At 33.0% G+C, this 19084-nt stretch overlaps 2 protein-coding genes across 7 annotated transcripts; one reads left to right on the forward strand and one right to left on the reverse strand.

Annotated features, from left to right (window-relative positions):
- Positions 1 to 71: 71 nt before the first annotated feature.
- On the forward strand, positions 72 to 5222 carry LOC114871776 (adenosylhomocysteinase-like 1). 5 transcript variants are annotated; one of them, XM_029178123.2, is made up of 11 exons: positions 74 to 207; positions 1679 to 1726; positions 2192 to 2276; positions 2357 to 2550; positions 2632 to 2956; positions 3015 to 3165; positions 3239 to 3391; positions 3468 to 3633; positions 3791 to 4037; positions 4125 to 4245; positions 4322 to 5222. In XM_029178123.2, the coding sequence occupies exons 1-11, from the start codon at positions 106 to 108 to the stop codon at positions 4326 to 4328; spliced, it is 1599 nt and encodes a 532-aa protein (XP_029033956.1). In that variant the 5' UTR covers positions 74 to 105; the 3' UTR covers positions 4329 to 5222. The 5 variants fall into 5 exon arrangements, with proteins under 5 accessions (XP_029033961.1, XP_029033958.1, XP_029033956.1 ...); XM_029178124.2 differs by having other exon boundaries at positions 2369 to 2550; XM_029178127.2 differs by lacking the exon at positions 74 to 207 and adding an exon at positions 572 to 601.
- A 336-nt stretch (positions 5223 to 5558) lies between these two features.
- Positions 5559 to 18501, reverse strand: LOC114871811. 2 transcript variants are annotated; one of them, XM_029178256.2, is made up of 13 exons: positions 18170 to 18501; positions 15853 to 16444; positions 15236 to 15535; positions 14484 to 14801; positions 14254 to 14411; positions 14004 to 14175; positions 13612 to 13920; positions 13384 to 13532; positions 12425 to 13316; positions 12204 to 12350; positions 12035 to 12125; positions 11895 to 11964; positions 5559 to 11811 (listed from the first exon to the last, which is right to left on the reverse strand). In XM_029178256.2, the coding sequence occupies exons 2-13, from the start codon at positions 16427 to 16429 to the stop codon at positions 10360 to 10362; spliced, it is 4635 nt and encodes a 1544-aa protein (XP_029034089.2). In that variant the 5' UTR covers positions 16430 to 16444; positions 18170 to 18501; the 3' UTR covers positions 5559 to 10359. The 2 variants fall into 2 exon arrangements, with proteins under 2 accessions (XP_029034089.2, XP_029034090.2); XM_029178257.2 differs by lacking the exon at positions 18170 to 18501 and adding an exon at positions 16519 to 16623.
- Between the last annotated feature and the right edge of the window lie 583 nt (positions 18502 to 19084).

Below are 19084 nucleotides of genomic sequence, written 5' to 3' on the forward strand. Positions count from 1 at the left end.
ACAGGAGAGCACCTAGTTGGAAGCGCACTGTGCTTACGCTCCTGCGAGTGCATAAAAGTACCACCTGTCGTCTAGTAGAAGAATTAGTATAACTTCGAATCGAAAATGGCTGACAGTGGGGATGCCGTGAACAGTACGTCGTCAGGAAAAGTGGCTAGAAATACAGTCATCGATGGGCCTGTCACAGATCCAGCGTCAAACACTAAGGTAAATTTGCGAACGCTGTCATCCAACAATTCAAATAATCAAATTTTTCTTATTTAAGTTGTCAGTATATGAAAACATGACAGTACTTACCACGAGTATTATATTTACCGCCTTGTTAATTTCTTATTAATTAAGTCATTAACAACTATAAAAGGGTAGTTTTTTAATTTATATGTTCAACTTGCTACAGATCAACAATCCAAAGAAGGGAGCAAGCTCTTTCATAATTGTTTTTATACCTTTGTATTATCATTTGTATAAAATCATGTACTTTTATCTTTGTGTATTTTATTTTACTTGTGTTTTGTTTTTTCTGTGACATCTCAGCCCAGCCCTTTTAAGTCTTGTGACCACATGTTGCTGTTATGTAATACAGCACATGGTAGTAATTGATGTATGTTCTTGTGTATACCTTGTATTTATTACCAAACAAATAACTTCCTGTTGTTTTTGTTATGCGTTAAAATTCATTACAAAAAAACATCTGTAAATGTATTGTTAGAAGAATTAAATATATCAGTTTAATATATTTAATGATTATTTGTTTAATTGTAAGAAATAATGTAGTAATTGTATAATTTAAAACAATTGAAAGCTTAGAATATATATAAGAATCAGAATCGAAAAACAATTTATCATTTGATGAGAAAGAAATTTTTTCTAAAAAATATTCATTTATTTGACAGAATTATAATTAGCAATTTCATTGTGTAACTTTAATGTTACACAATGTGGAGATAATGATATGGTAATTGGCATTAAACTAACAGACAGTTCATATACATGAAGGTCAGCTGCTAAGGACATTGCAGCTTTTGAAGCATTCAGTATTTTAACTACATTATTTTTATCAAATATGCAATTACAGAGTTTATTTCTCTGTATTTATATTGAAAAATAAACAGGTTTTATTTTTAATAAACCAACAAAATTAATCATTTTATTGGTTTATTTTTTTTCTATTTTTAGTTTTCTTACATCATGTAATTATAACACATTAACTATATCATGATAAAAAATTCAATATTTTTTCAAATATCTTCAATGATATTAATGCTAGTATGTCATTCAGCTTCAACTTTGATAATGTAAAAGTTGAAAGATGATTTGCATGTTGTTACATATTGCCTGCTATCAAGGCGCTTGTATTATTTTACATATAGAGCATTATTCTCACAGTAGTCCGTAGGTTCGGTACCAATCACTCATGCATCGCTCATTACAAGCCTAAGTACACCACATAGGCGTGGCACAATTAGCACTACTGAAACTAGTGTTTTGAGCGCAATAAAAGTAACTGAGGAATAATGATAATAAAAGGAGATACTTTTGCATACATAAAATTAATATTTTCAATTATTCATGTTTTATGTACAAGTATTACCTTTGGGAGCTTTGTACCAAACTACGGACTGTATTATAAAAACTTGCTCCAATTTGAATCATGAAATGGTGGTTGTTGTGATTTCAGAGCCTAGAGGCATCAAATAATGCCTTTCACGGCGCGAGAACAAAATTAGTAAGTAAGAATATATATGTGTACAAAACACAAAGTAAACTTGTACTCCTTTCCATAGAGCAATCCTTGCAATTTCCTCAGGGCTGCTTTAATTCCTATGACTACATAAGTGTGGTATGTGCCAATGGGTTTACCATTTTTGCCTTCTCATCGTAACACAGGGTAATAATAAGACGAATTTTCAACAGAATGCAATTAAAATTATCAACAGCTTACATCTGCTTGTTCATATTATCATGTGACTCGACAGGAATAACTCATTTTGCTTCATTAACGCGCAAAAATAATATAGTCCAGAAAAGTTACTGTATATGTCGTCTATATTAATCTGTGTCCATTCAATTAAATAAAGTAGTATCATTTGCATTTTTCTGTTTATAGTTCATTTCTATTCATTGCAGCCCTTTATAATAATAAAAGGTATATTAATAGTCTCATAACTAATTTAATCTTTTAAATGTTTAGGATCCCAAGTCTGGAGCCTTAAAAAAGTCCAGTCGTTATCGTAGTCGTTCCTTGTCAGCCAGTAGCACAGATAGTTACAGTTCTGGTATGATATACTTTTTCCTTTCATAATTGTGACATTGTTATAAACGGTGTTGTATATTTGTATATCTTATGATACTTCAGCATCTTACACAGGAAGCTCATCAGATGAAGATGACGTGTCACCGCGCGAGAAAATTCAAAAAACCGAGAGTGGTTTCACAGACTTTTGCGTGCGCAATATTAATCAACATGCATTTGGTCGAAGGGAAATAGAAATAGCAGAACAAGAGATGCCTGGAATTATGGCGCTTCGTAAACGTGCAGCTGAAGATAAGGTACTTTGTTTGTTATGGAAGAATAACTAAGCTTTAATAAGCAATGCTGGTATATGTATAACAAAAAATTGTTTCAAATAGCCACTGAAGAATGCAAAAATTGTGGGATGCACTCATATCAATGCTCAAACTGCTGTCCTTATTGAAACCTTAGTACATTTGGGAGCACAAGTTAGATGGGCAGCATGTAACATATACTCCACACAAAATGAAGTAGCTGCTGCTCTTGCTCACGCTGGTTACCCAATTTTTGCCTGGCGCGGTGAAACAGAAGAAGATTTTTGGTGGTGCATCGATAAATGCGTAGCTGCTGAAAATTGGCAGCCTAACATGATATTAGATGATGGTGGAGATGCAACACATTTAATGCTCAAAAAATATAATGCCATGTTTAAAATGATTCAAGGTATGTTCGTTATATATTTTGTACAAAAATTGATAATAATATTCTTAACAAACTTCAGGAATTGTTGAAGAAAGCGTGACGGGTGTACATAGATTATATCAATTGTCAAAAGCAGGCAAATTATCCGTTCCTGCTATGAACGTGAATGATAGTGTAACAAAGACCAAATTTGACAATCTTTATAGTTGTCGCGAAAGTATTATCGATAGGTAAATTAATCTCAAAGTAGTTCTTAATGGACCGAGGATCTACAGCATTGATTTAATTTATATACCTTTATAGCTTGAAAAGATCTACAGATATCATGTTCGGTGGCAAACAAGTTGTAATTTGTGGCTATGGTGAAGTAGGTAAAGGTTGTTGTCAGGCTCTAAAAGGTTTAGGGTGTATCGTTTATATAACCGAAATCGATCCGATTTGTGCTTTGCAAGCAAGGTAAATAAAAAGAAAAAAAAAAACGCGTATATAAATCATAAACAATTAGATTATTTGTTAAATGTTTTCTTTACAGTATGGATGGCTTTAGAGTAATGAAACTAAATGAAGTTATCAGAAATGTTGATATTGTGATTACCGCAACAGGCAATAAAAATGTAGTTACACGAGAACACATGGACAAGATGAAAAACGGTTGTGTGGTATGCAATATGGGACACAGTAATACGGAAATAGACATTGTACGTTTAAGCTTTAACAGTATAACTAATAACATCTCAGATTCGTTTAGAACTTTTAACTAAAATTTAGGGAGAAAAACTCGTATTTCTTACATTTCAGAAGAAAAAAGAAATGTATTGGTAAGACATTAAGACTGCTTTAATATGTTCTTAACAGAACAGTTTACGCACGCCCGATTTAACTTGGGAAAAAGTAAGGTCTCAAGTGGATCATGTTATCTGGCCGGATGGAAAGCGCATCGTGTTATTAGCGGAAGGCCGTTTAGTCAACTTGTCTTGTTCCAGCATTCCCTCCTTTGTTGTGTCGATTACAGCCGCTACGCAAGCGTTAGCGCTTATTGAACTTTTCAACGCACCACCAGGACGATATAAAAGTGATGTTTACTTGTTGCCAAAGAAAATGGGTAAATAAGTGATAAAACATGTTATTCTTATATTCAGTTACTATAATTAATATCAAAGTAAACTTATAAAATAATATCATTCATTAGATGAATATGTGGCATCATTACATTTACCAACATTTGATGCACACTTAACTGAACTAACAGATGAACAAGCTAAATACATGGGACTTAACAAGGCTGGACCTTTTAAACCCAATTATTACCGGTTCGTATGCACAATATATGGATTACTCAATATCGTTAATGAATAAATTATTATATCGCTTTCTTATGTATTTCAGCTATTAAAAATGTATAAACAAGTGAGGCAACGCGGTACATACTATGTTTGAAACATTTCTTTGCAGTCTCGACTATTTTAGTTTATTTAGCCATATTAATATAAATGTACGATAAGGCTTCATATTATCTTTAAGATAATTCTAGGCAGTTCTATTGTTCTAGAAGAATATTTTCCATGTATTGTGAACAATATTCCAGTATGATTCCAACCAAAATATTGCCTCAGTACTGATTGCAATAATCAATAATTAGAGATTATCTAAGTGAATATATAATATTGAATTAACTTTTGCGAATGTATACCCGATTAATTTATGAAAGTGGACAAAGATATACGTGCAGTTATATTCAGCCAGAACGAAGTTTGAATTCGTCGGATGCCAGTTTTTCATCCAAAAAACGATATGTTAAAGATCTGTAAGCTTACATTTGTTACAGGATGTAATAAGTTGTACAACCAGAATATGTTAGGTATATCTTCGATTTGTTAGATATTATGTTCAGAAAATTGTTGATTAAAAACAACAAATCTTCTGGTACTACGGGAAATGTGTACATATACATAAAGAGTTTTAATATTTGCAAGACGTGGATCGTCGATAACTGAAGCATGTAATGTTCATTTTGTGATGAGTAAATGTCTTTGCAGTAATTACATCCAGTAATTGTTCTGAATCAGTCTGTCGAAACAGCGATTATGTACACTTAGTATCTCTGTTTCCATGAAAAGAACAATGTAAAAAATTTACTAATCGAAGCCATGTACATAATTATCTTTAAAAAACAATAATTAGAATGGATAACAGTTAGCCCTTTTATAATTGGTTGTATCACTCCCTTGATAAATAAACCTCAATGATGAGAGACAAAAAGCAAATAAACAACCTACGATGCCTTGAATCTATTCATTGTTTACATTATTAATCTAAGTATGTTCCACCTTGTATCTATTTAATTTCATCGATACTTTTAATATCAACAGATTAATTATATGTTTGTCTCTTTTAGGTTTAGTATCAATTAATATAATAATATACTATACTATACTATTAATAAGTTACATACATTAAAAGTAACAAGAACCTTTGTTGAAACGTATTATCTTCTAAACTATCCTTCCTTTCATTAATAGTTTAGGAATTATGAAGGTCGTGGGATAATCGTAAGAAGAGCAAAGTTAATTGAAAACAATGAAGGAATACATTGCAGAATTAGAAAAAAGTAAAATGCATCACATCGATATAAATGTTATATATTTCAGCATAATCGTTATAAAGTAGTGGCTTCTCAAGCGCTTATCGACAGCATCAATTGAAAGGTAAGTTTTACAAGAGTTCTTGCATTCTTGCTGCGATCCGTATATGAGTATTGGAAAACAAAGAAACAACTTTGGGATTGACCGTAAAACGGACCTATACAAATGGCAAGGCTGAACGGCATGGCATACATAAAATGGCATAACGGCAGCAGTTCTATAATGACGAACTTAAAAACACAATTCGTGTTATAAAAGAAAAAAATAAATAATAAAACCAAAAAAAAAAAAAATGTAGTAAAAATATATTTTACAATACTCTGTACAAGATCTTGTTAGAATTAATGTCTATTTTAGCTCGACGAAAAATTGATTATCATAAGACAGGCTATCAACCCTGGAATACTGTTATCAGAATATTTTTTTTTTCTTTTTTTATATTTTTCATTCGCGAACGCGTTGCCACGTTCAATTATGATCATTTACGACGTCAGGAAGCCACTTCTTCGAGTTAATTGCATAAACAGTCCGGCCGTTACTGCGATATTAATTTTTTAAATTTGCTAAGAAAATTTTGATTCCTAGAAGAGGTCTGCGATCGCAGTATTCCACGATTAATGCAAGCATGATGTCTGTTAATGTTAGCATGGTGTCTCTGTATTTCCGTTAAATAGTTCGATATTTCCGAAAATATTCATCGACGATAAAAACTGAAATTAAAAATCTATTTCGTTCGCGAAACTTAACGCGTTCGGGGATTAAAAAAATCGATTTTATTATTGTGAACGATCAAGCTTTACGAATGAACGAATCACGGGTGTTTCGCAGAAATAAACAGATACGTATAAAACACGTAGAGCGTAAATTTCGAACGTTTTTCACTACATCAACAACAAATATTTCAATCAAACTCTGGTAATCCTCTTCAACAATTCACTGCACTCTGAATATATATGTATAAAAAAAAAATCTACAACCAGGGAGCCCAGAAAACACATGATTCCCATACGATCTCATGACAGCATTCAACACGATTATATTACACGCAACAAAATGAAAGAACAATTAATATTTACATAAATCGGTCATTCACAAGTCATTGCACTATATAAGATTGCTTTGCATAAGAATGAATTCCCACACCGAATCGTATCCCGATAGACTTCCGGTATTCTGCAATATTTCATTAATTCATTGACTCAACATTGTAAAAAAAAAAAGAAATAAAGAAAAACCTGAGCTCCCTTGGTATCAATGAAAATGTAACGTAAACATTATAGCCTTCCTAACAAACTATTCACTATTCAACTAAATTATACAAAGGTTGTTTGATTACATAAAAGAAAAAGAAAAAAGAAATCTTGAAGAATATACGCGCTTTATATACGCCTCGGTCTCTAGCGAGGCAAATTAATCGATTAATGATAAATGTTTTTAATTATAGAAATATGTCTTACACGTGTCACGCAATTATCGACATATCTTTTTATATATATATATATATATAAATTGCTTAAACCACAATTTCATCGTTTTAAAACTTTTTAGCCTAGGCTGTAATATATATATGTATGTATATATATATTTATAGTGTGCAATAAAGTAGTTTTTTTCAATTATAAATATGTAACAAAAATAGATAATAATAGATAGATAGATATATATATATATATATATATATACTGTATATACAATGTAGACATGTAAAACCCAACAAAGTAGATGCGTTCCATTACTCTCTAAATCAATCTAAAAGCCTTTGCCGTGAAAAGTTACTTAATTATCTGAACATGAGCATGTTTCGAAATCTCTCGTGCACTCGTGCAATTTTTCCTTCTTTCGTTTTACATATACGTACAATGATCGGTCGATTAATACATTTCTTTTTTCTTCTTCGAATTTTACTACATTTACTCTTTTTCGTTTAACGATTTTTTTCTGGATGATAGAACTGTTATTCGAACGAATAACTTTTGGTCGATTAAAATTTCACTTCAGGGTATATCGCTTAAATGATAAATACACTCGGGCGTAACTTAGGCTTCCTGATTTGCTTTCAATCTTGGAAGAACTTAAGGTGAGCCTAAAGAAAATTTAACACAGTATTTTCTGTTTTTCAAAAATAGAATCATGTTTCCGAATGCAAAATAAATTCGAAAGTATTTTTACGACGCCATCGATTGTTTTCAATACGGATCTTATTCACCGTTCCAATCGCATTCCATTCGAATTAATCGTTTGAGTGCCATTATGGTTATGCTTTGAAAGTGTTAGGCAGTATTTCTGCTATTTTTACGTGAAACACAATGGGGAACAATGCGATCCTAACCGCGCCATTAATGAATGGTAATGAGGAGGTGACACTTTTCAAAGTGGAACAGAATAGAGTAGCTATAGATCGAGTTACAGAGGCACTCAAATGATTAAATAACACTACGAACTAAGCCAGCATTTACATGTTACACGCAATTTTTAAATATTAACCGCTCATCTCTCTTAATAACAACAATATAACATACGAGTATACGTAAGCTCGCTACAGAGAAAGTTCCACGGACACTTGAGTTAATTCCGTGGCACTTGTTTCAGGCATCCATCATTTCGCAAGTACAAACAACACGCTTTTCAAATATTCGTTAATTTGTTCTCTGTACTTCGACGAACAGTAATAAAAATTGTTTGAACTTGTGAAACAATTTGGCTGCAAATCCTACCAGGCCTTTTGTTTGTACTGATGTATATATACGTATGTTGTACAATAATTGAATTGTTCGATTGTTTCGCACGAGGTAAAATTGATTATTCCTGACAACGTGAGAAAAATAATAATTTATTTGTTCGTTCGCCGTTTCTTTCTCTACGCACTGATCTTGTAAAGCTCTGATTGTAATTTGTATAAAGTTAAGTGATAAATATATGCTCTTGCAAACGTTGATTACAGTAAATAGATTGATTAAACAATACGGATTAATTTAATGTAAAATCGAACGATGTGTCGTTGGCTATCGACAAACAAACAATATTGTAACAAAATCGAGCTTCTTTTAACAAATAATAATGATTGTTCGGTGATCATTTATAAAGCACAAACGACAAGCATTAAAAATGGCCTGTAAAAACTCATGTACCCCGTCAATGACTAGCTTAAGGTATTATGCATATACATACATATTATAACATATATATATTCTTGTTTTGTTGTAGCATAAATGTTCCACATGGCATTGCATCGTTCTTTAAAATTTCTGTAAAATGAGCCATTTCGTTGTTGTTCTTGTACATTAGTTTTAACGTTTAATTATGCTGACTACTACAGGTAAGATGTACTGATTTAACAAATAATTTCATGCTTTTAAAATATAATTCTTATCATTAACACGGATTAGATAATAGTTTTTTAAAACAATTTATGTTGTTGTCCATCGGCTGATAAGAAAATATTAAATGATTTCTTGCACTTAAAATGTACTAGCGTTGATAAAAATTTCTAACGTAGTCAGCAAAGATATTTAAAACAGAAAAGATAAAGAACGTTGTTTTCCGATACGTTTTAACCGTTTCACGATAACGAAATGTGTAAGAAACATGCAAAATCTAATTTGTTTTGAAACTTTGCTTTGATTAATCTTTCCTTATCTTATTATCCATGACCCTGTACTTGTTACCATAGTTTCCTTTTATAATGCGTATGTTCCGTCAATCATTGCTAGCGATAGTAAGGTACTATAGGAACAATTTGTAAATTATATGTACAATTAAACAAATTGCGCGTACAAATTCATTGAAAAAAGTTGATACACGTATTCCACGGATTTAACAAAGCAATTTCCATCTTTTTCGACGTGAAAATGATACAAATCCTTTACTAATTAATTGAAAATATTTATCTTGTTTCAAGAAACGATCAAGCTATCGAAATAAGACAAATATTTTTGTATAAATGTAATTTCGAAATTTTCATCATTTTACCATCCACGGACAGGATGAAGAATCCGTTTTAAATTCGTTCTCTGGCATAAAATTCCAACAAAATGATATTCAACAGTAACGTCACTACACAGAGTCAATTAAAAGCTTCACAATAATTAAATAACGATTTTTTCCTACGAGTGAGAATTATTATACTAGTGTAGAATAGTCAGCGAAAAAATTTGATTGTTCGGACAACAACGAGCTGTCTGTCGATGGGTGGATGCCACATAATTTACTTAAACTATAAATCTTACGCTATGGCGTTGCTAGTGATCCTCTCATCACATTGCACAGTATATGTTACAAAAAAAAAAAAAGTAATTCATTTTGTACATACTTTCACAAATGAAGGCGTTTCATGTTCGACTTGTCCTCTTACTGAGAAACATCGTTGTATACGGTATCCTTCGTGGTTTAATTTCGTTTGTTTTTTTTTTCCAGTCGTGACGCAGCATCGGATCATACTGTTTCATGTAGGATCCCAGAAAACACTAAAATTTTCAACACACCGACGTGACATGTCGAGAGTGTATCCGTCGTGTTTTCATCTCTCGTAGAATGCACGTGTCGTGTACGAATTTAGTATATTTCAGGCCTTCAGCTTAAATACTATATTTGCAAAGACAAATGTAGGACTTACACTGTCGTCAACTACATTTTGAAAGCACCTACAAAACGTGAAATCGTATTGCACCATCGTAGTTCGTTAAAAAAAGGATTCCTATGCTGGAGGAAGTTTATACAAAGTGACAAACACAAGCTACACTGCCGCAATCCTTACATTTGCACCCTTTTTCTTTTTTTTTCTTTTCATTGAACAGTACTTGGCACAACAGTCACTTTACTGTATTGTTCGTCTGACTGTCCCGTAGTAGTACTTTGTGGCAGTTGCTTTTCGAACCTCTCGTGCTGTACATATGGCGATGATCCGGTCGATGTTCTATGTTGATCTAGCTTTGGATTCTCTGCTATGGTAACATATCCAGTACTCGGTTTTGAAGTAATAATCGGCTTATCCACGTTCAATTTTCCACTTGGTTTAGTATCCTCCGTCTCCCAACAAAGCGAATACCCTGTCGTAGCATCCTCTTCCGCTTCGTCTTCTATCGCCTCTGAAATAGGAGGCTCCGCTTTTGGCCTTTGCTGCTGTTGCGGCATTTGAAAAACGGAACTCGCAAGAACGTACGGCTTCGAGCCGTCGGGCATAGAAGATTGAGGCGTGACGGACTTCTGCGAAGACTCTAAAGTGCTTGCTGGGAAATTCGTTTTCTTCGTTACTTCTGGAATCGAGGACACGGAAACGTAAGGTTTCGACGACGAATCCAGAGTGGACGTTGTAGACGTCGTAGAAGCCAGAGACGTTGGATTCGCGAAAGTTGACACAAACGGTTTACTGCACGAATCTGTTAAAGACGTTGATGCAAACGGAGTTGATATTGTTATGCTCCTTGCACCATCGATGCTGCTCAAAGTGAACGGTTTCTTCAATGAATCTATCAAACCTGTTTGCACGTACGGCTTAGAAATTTTATCAGATGTTGAGAACGGAGTCAATGATTCTAGTTTCGGTTTGTTCGATTCGGTGAACGTCAATTCGTCTAGATCTCGCAACGATTCCATAGGTTTCTTATCCTTTTGTTTCTGCTCCAACGAAGCTAAACTTATGTATTGATTAGTAGGTTTCGGTTCTGTTTTGATAGGTATTAACGTATTTGTGGTGGATTCTGTCAAATCGCTGTCATCCTCAGACTTTGATTTCACAGACTTAGAAACCGTTCCTATAATACTGTAGCCACCTGCGGTTGAAGTTTCTTTAGGAACGGGACTCGGATTACTGGACAGCTCTTCGGACGATGGCATACTGATGTAACCAGTCGAAGACCACGTATGCTGAGAAGTCGTATAACCTGTACTGTCGGTTAAATTTGGAGTGGATCGTGCCAAAGACAATGTGTCCCCGATGATAGGTTCTCCAGATTTTGCAACCTTTACATACGGCTCCCAGCGTTCTGTCTCTGTCGTAAATCCTGGCCTGGTAATTCCAACATTTCTTTGACGGAGACTCGAAGATTCCCAAACTGGTAGAGTGTCGAGCAATTTATTGGGTGACACCGGCATCGGGTCTATCTCTGTGCCACTGTCACTTGAAACTTGAGAATCTGACGTGAGAGATGAGGTAACTGATTCTTGTCCACTTGAGCAACCACTTGAATCGGCAGAAGATTGTCGTATGTGCTGTTCCCCCACTTTTTGAAGAAGTTTCTATAAGAAGAATACATAGTAAAAATATAAGTACAAAATCTAAGTGTTATTCATATTGTATATCTATTTATTCTTCCACATACCATATTTGGTGCTAGTCCAGGCGGTAATTTGACTTCGACATCTTGCATAGCTTTACACTTCAACCACATCCTATAATGGATGAAAATCAATTTAGTAAAATTATGTTTATTTTATCAGATAATGGGTAGTAAATTCATACCTCTTTGACACGTGTGCAAGACAAAGAAGAATTGCCACGATACTGACACCTCCTATCACCCATATTATAACCCACACACTAAATGACGGTCCTATAATATAATTAGATCATTAATATATGAAAGAGTTAATGAGAATATAACATAGTATTACATAAAATGGTAACTTACCATCACTATAACAGTTTCCCTCACCAGGTTCAGACCAAGGACCTCTTAAACGTAGATTATCTGGTGCAACATTAACAGCCCTTACGCGAAATTGATACAATCGTTCCCGTCCTATGGTTTTGCAGTCTGGGATAGGTAGCTGAGCCTCTGAAATATTTATCAAAGCAATATTAAAACTAGAAATACATTATTGATAAATAAACTTTTCGGTAGAATGTTACCTGTTCTTGTACTGTTTTGCACTTCACCATCGCTTGATGATATTTCGTAATAATCTAAATGTCCGGCTGGGTACTGGGGCTTATTCCAAATAACAATCACTTGGCTAGAATTCATAAAACGTACAAGAGGTATATTGATCCTTCCCGGTACTCCAATCTTCGTGATTTTGTGGATTACAGGTGACTTCATACTGCAAGATACAGTGCATGCCGCTACACTAATACTGTAATTCGTGTGCGCTAATAAATTCTTCAATTCAACGTGATTCGCTTCTTCAACTTTTTGCGCACGATCATTGTAATACACCTCGTAATATCGCAATACACCATTCATCGCATCTGGTGGTTTCCAAGTGATAAACATCGTTGAGTTTGTCACATTGGTAATTTTTACATCTTGCGGTGGAGTTGTTGGCGCAGCTTCCAGTGTTGTGTTATATAAAGGATCACTATGCAATCCTTCTCCATTTTTTGTTAAAACAGCGACAGCTAGCATGTACGTAGTGTATGGTTTCAAATTGTCCACTCCACCATGTATGGTATTTGGCTCGGCTTTTATTGTTTTATTAAGTTTTGGACCTTTACAATTCAAGTTATACGGCGAAACAATCGGGCAATAATATATATTAAATCCTTCTACAATTCCAATGCGATCCGAACAATCTAATTTCCAACCGACTTCGATATAATCAGAACCAATTCGATTTATCCATACAGATTTCATTTTTCCAACGACCTTATTATGTATTACGGTACACGACGCCCACACCATACCGCTACTACCTTTGTTTGTATTTGCAGATATCGCAAATTGGTACACTTTATCGGGATCAGGTACAGTCATATTATAAATTGTTGTATTTTTAGATACATGTACCCAGTCCAGATAGCCCTGTAATCGATAATGTTTATTTTAATATATTATAATACTAAATATCCGGTAACGTATAAATACATACGGTGCACTGATAAGGTCGATCACGCTCGTTATCACACCAAAAGATTGTATAATTTGTGATTTCAATATTCATATTAGGCGGCTTCCACGATAATTCATATAAACCACCATCAAATGCAATTTTCGTAAACGCTATTGGTTCATGCGGTACTGTAATATAAATAAATTAGTATTTATTTATTATACACGTTAAACATTAGAGATTTCTTTTACTTTTCCATGATCTTACTTTCTGAATGGCTAGGTACAAAGATCCTAGCGTGTTCTTTACTAGCTCCAACAATGTTTGTTGAAACTATTTCAAATCTATAATGATTAAAACTAATCCCCTTAAATTTCGCATATGTTCTCGTAGTTTCATTTGGATAAAGTGACAGCTTTCGCCCATTTTCTTCGACGCGATCAATTTCATACGTGAAATTCCCACCATTTTCTAAGTATTCTGGTATAGTTTGCCAGTACAAATACACATCCCTGCTAGCACTGTTCTCCGCTATTTCAAAGCTTCCGATATCCGTTTTTGGAGGACGGCCAGGTACTAAAATATCAAATATACAAAAATATAAGGAAATAAGAAAAGGACACCTGTTTGTAGAATTTAAATTGTTTAAAACAACTTACATCTTGGTGGTGTTCTAAAGGTAACATCGCTAAACTCACTCCACTTATCTTCACCATCGGCAAGAGAGCTTTTCATGAAAACTCTAACATCGTACACAGTATTGGCATACTCCAATCCAGTAAGATTATAGTATCTCTTGTGCATATGAGTATCATTCGTAATATTTATTACCTAATGAAAATTCGTTTTGGTAATCAATATAATGGACTGTTATAATATAAAGTAATTTCTCTATTGTATTATATTCACCTGCCAAGTCTTCTGATGATCCCATTGATTCTGATATGTTATTCTATGATGTAATCCAGGTGGAAAATTCTGCATTGGAAAAGGCACGCTCCAATGCAATAATGCACTGTCAAATGTTTTATTAATAACTGACAAATTAGCTGGTTTTGCAGGAATAACTAAAACATTTATACAATATGTTAGATTTTATATCATTAAAGCAATGTCGAATTAGGCAGCATAATACAAACCATTAGCAAAATGATGAAATTTATATGTGAAACTAGTATTTCCTAGAACGTTTTCCACATTCAATATGAATGTATAAGATTCGTATGGCTGTCGATAAATTGGGTTTGTAGATGTATCCCATAAACATGTATTTGGTTTCAATGGTCTCTGTTTTTCCTTTGGGCACGGATATAATTTTCGACCGCCTGCTCTTCCCGGCAATTTAAATACAAGTGTAAATCTCGTTGTGACGTAGTTTTGGACGGGATCCCATGAACATACCATATTCTCCCAGTTTTGAGATATGCAACTGAAGTTTTGTGGTTCTTGAGGTTTAACTGTTAATAATCAATAAATTAATAATTAATAAAAGAATATAAGTTTTTCAGATTGGTATTAGAGATTTCATTTCCGGATAAAAATAAATTGTAAAAGAAATATGGTGTACTGAAAATACTTATAAATGATTCTCTTTAAACAAAAAGTTCTCTGTATAGCTGATCTTATCTTAAATGATAGTCAAATATGAGTTCCAAGATACAAAGCATATTAAACGATACTCCTATAACTGTAATGAAAGCAGACACTGAATGCTCATTCTTGTTTCCGTGAAATATCTTTTGACCTATTCTGATAAGTATATATGAATGGTATGGTTTAGTATTAAATTTATACTATTACAAGTACAGTATTTAAAATATAAAAATTGATTATTTGTTATGATTCTTCATATTTACAATTTGTATCATATTGTCTAAAACACCATACTTACATCCAACTACAACTTTATTCAAACAAACAGCCTCATACTGTTTATTGTGATCATTCTGTAGTTTCAATTTACAATAATACATGTTTTCTGCAGGTGGAGGCCCTTTTACATCCAATGATATTGTTGTTTCATTTATAATTGTAATAAATTGTGGTTCCATCTCTTTTTTATTTCGAAAAAAGACAAGATCTGAGGAATTTTTTCCAGGAAATTCAGCATCCACGTATGATTGATTCAATATACAAAGTATTCTTAAAGATTGACCATATTCAAGAACAATATCACCTTGTGGCCAAGTCCCTTGGAAGAAAAATTATTGACATTTAAAATCAAGAATAATTTATATTTCATGTCTTAAATTAAATGTATGATCAGACATGCAGTGACTTTACTCTAAGCTTTAGCTCATGCTGTACACCCAGTGTATTAAATATAGATATATGCATTTAGCACCAACACTAGAATTCCAAAATGAGGAATGAAAGTTGTATGTTGTATTTATAAACTCGGCTACATTAGAAAGACACAAGAACTTAGATACAAGCATTTGTTGAAATTTACAAATACATTATTATTCTATGCATTCATTAAAGGAAAAGATATTTCGTTAAACTTACTTCCAGGTGTTTTTAGACCAATTGCACACTGACTTGAATCTGCATTGCATAGTGTTGTACATAATAATAAAATAACGAAAGGAATTAAAAAAGTTCTCAAAAAACAATTCCTCCACTGTATACCAATCTTTTTTGTGATCGGTAGTAACAGACTTTTATCTGCTTGAATTCTCCTTAAGTTATGTATATTAGAACACAAATAACTTTGTGAGATTTTTTTGTGTTTTTGATAATTCATTATATCACAATTACTATTAAAATTAACATCTCCACTTAACATACAATGATTAATTGAACATATATCAGAAGAATACTTAATAGATGCTGAACACTTAGCTGTGTCGCACAAATCATTTTTTATCCTGTTAATGTCTTCCTTTTGAGGGAGACGGATATTATTTGTTGAAAGTGTATTTTTACTTTTACATTTCTCTGAATCACTGCACAGAGTCTCTGTTAATCTATCCACATTCAATGATCTATTAAAATCATGTTCTGATGCACTTTTTGAACTTGATTGTAAAAATTGAAACATTTCTTGAAAAAGTCTTTTGGGATCTGCTTTGGTTGAAGACATCTTGTGCTCCCATCACTGGAAACAAATAACAATGTTACAATACATTAATAGTTTTATATCAAATAAAATTTAATAATAAAAGCACTGACGATAAATAATTCTGAAGAACAAACTGAAGAGAAAAATGTTCTATAACAGCATGCAACAGTATGATTCCAAAGCTGAACTGAGACTGAATCCTTATATTCTAGGAGATGAAGATAAGAGGGCAATTAATGAGATGAAGCATACTTCTGATTGGTAAATTCGGGGTCACAACATATCGCTTCTACATTTTTATATTATGTGCTTCCAATAATTGATTATGAACGCTATCCCTTAATATGATTAGTCTATGTGTAAGTGATATATATAACGAACATGTTATTTCTCAATATTTTACTTTATTGAATAACAAAACAAAAGTGTTTTTAACAAAGATATTTATTAACAATTAAATAAAATTATAAAAAATGTACACATTATATCATTACATACTAATGACGATATTAAAATAGAAAAAATAATGCCATATTAGAAACATATATTTCAAATTTTGTTTATGTAGATATATTGAATGATGCTTTTGTATACTATGGGATTATACCATAAACGCATACCAAATAAATGGACAAACTAAAATCAGAGAGATAACTTGCTGAGATAAAAGATTGTGGAATGAATTATTCATTAAGCAGATTGAATACCATTGTATGGTATATATCTTATACAAGATTTTAAGGGTTCGCATAATCTAGCTTTCAATATATTGTTTTCTTGAATTAATAAAATATTAATTATAAATTTTAATGGCAATAATAATTTGTTAATAAACCAAATCAATATTTATCATTTTACAAAATTTATACATAACACATCTAGGATTAAATATAACAAAGATTAAAATAGTAGTTCAAAAATACTACATAACAATAATTTTGACTAAATGAAACAACAATATAATTAAGAAATTATTAAATGCATGTATACAATTTTTTATATTAGGTATCAATATATTTCTTAAATATTTTCTTTCATCAGAACTTGACGTTTTTGTTATTTATTAGAAGGATAATTATCGAATTAATAGGAAAACTGATAACTCCAAAACGTAATCGGACATCACGGTGTGTAGTATAAGCGAGGAAAAGAAGGGGGAAAAAAGAAAGAAATATACATATATGTATGTAATACATGTACAGAAAAAAATATGTGTTTGTAGCGTATACTAGTCGTACGCAAATTGTTTGGTAAGGTATGATATAGTCATTTCTACTATGAAACTACGGAGTATTCTTCCAGATATTTGAGACGCGTATCGCGTTAAAAGCATTACAATCGTTTATTTACGAGCATACGCTGCGTGTCTATGGTATAACGCTTTCCATGTAGATACCCGCAGCTCGTATTCTATCTTATTGCGTGCGTATGTATGTGTATGTGTGTGTGTATGTGCGTGTATGGCTGCACGTATGATTGTGTGTGCAGTTTGATGAATGCTGGCCTAACATACACAGCACAACATGCAGAACAATGTATGTAACACGACTCGTGCACGTATACGTATATATCGTAGGAAACGTTGCAGTATGTTATACATATAGCGAATGAAAAATATGCACTCGATCAATCACAGAAATCTGGTGCTGAAAAAGCATAGGCTTATTTTATAAAGTATCCAAGCAATACGACATATTTTGTGAGAGTTGGGAAAGTCCAAAGTAGTCCGTTCGTGGATACCAGTCATTTCGGAGTACTCACCGTCAAATAGTCATCGACAAATTTCTGCAGATCCCACATTGCACTTGCATGTATTCTAAACCGTTTCCACACTACTTCACTGAACGTAATACACTACAGGCAGTCGAACGCAAACTCGTTTTACCCGCTGGGTATATTCTCTGGTCACCGTGTAACGCGTTCAAAACCCTTAATATACTCGAGGCTTTCGTGAACGCTGAAGTAACTCGCGCACAGTATCACAAGTTACAGCTTCCACGCACGAGTCGCAGCCGCATAAATCGGCCGTGTCACTTCATATTGCGAAAAAATTCTGTTTACATTCGCCCAGAGGGACCCAGGAATAAATATATATGATACACATTCTGAGTAAAATACGTGCGATCAATCGACAGTGGTACCAACATTACTGATGATCCTTTGTAAGAAATCGAACAATATAGCATAAATGTTAAAATGAACTTTTTGCGTGATTTATGAAAACCGAGAACTTTTGAAAATCATTTCTACTTATTAATTTTTAATTATTTCGAAAGGATTGAAACATGCAAGATATAAAAAGCGCAAGTTTCAAATGTAGCTTGACGACATTGGCTGACGTCACGACGAGACGTCAAGGCGCCGCATTCTTGGAAATGTAGGCGCAGGTTTCATTGTTGACCGCGATATCTTTAACTAGGCGCCGTTTTTGAAACCATTTATTTATTGTTAATTAAATTTCATTCCGTATACTGTACGAACAAACCTATCCAAATGCAATTAAACAGTATATTATGAAGCTAAATACATTTTGAAAAGAGTTTTTGAAACATTTATCTAGCTCTGAATTATAAATAATTTATTGTTAATTTTAATTGAAAGACAGATTCGGCGTTGTTATTTGCAAGTATTTATTAGTGGTACATTTATCAACAATTATATAATGATGGTATAATA

This window comes from Osmia bicornis, chromosome 13 (assembly GCF_907164935.1).
Source record: "Osmia bicornis bicornis chromosome 13, iOsmBic2.1, whole genome shotgun sequence".
Lineage (NCBI taxonomy): Eukaryota > Metazoa > Arthropoda > Insecta > Hymenoptera > Megachilidae > Osmia > Osmia bicornis.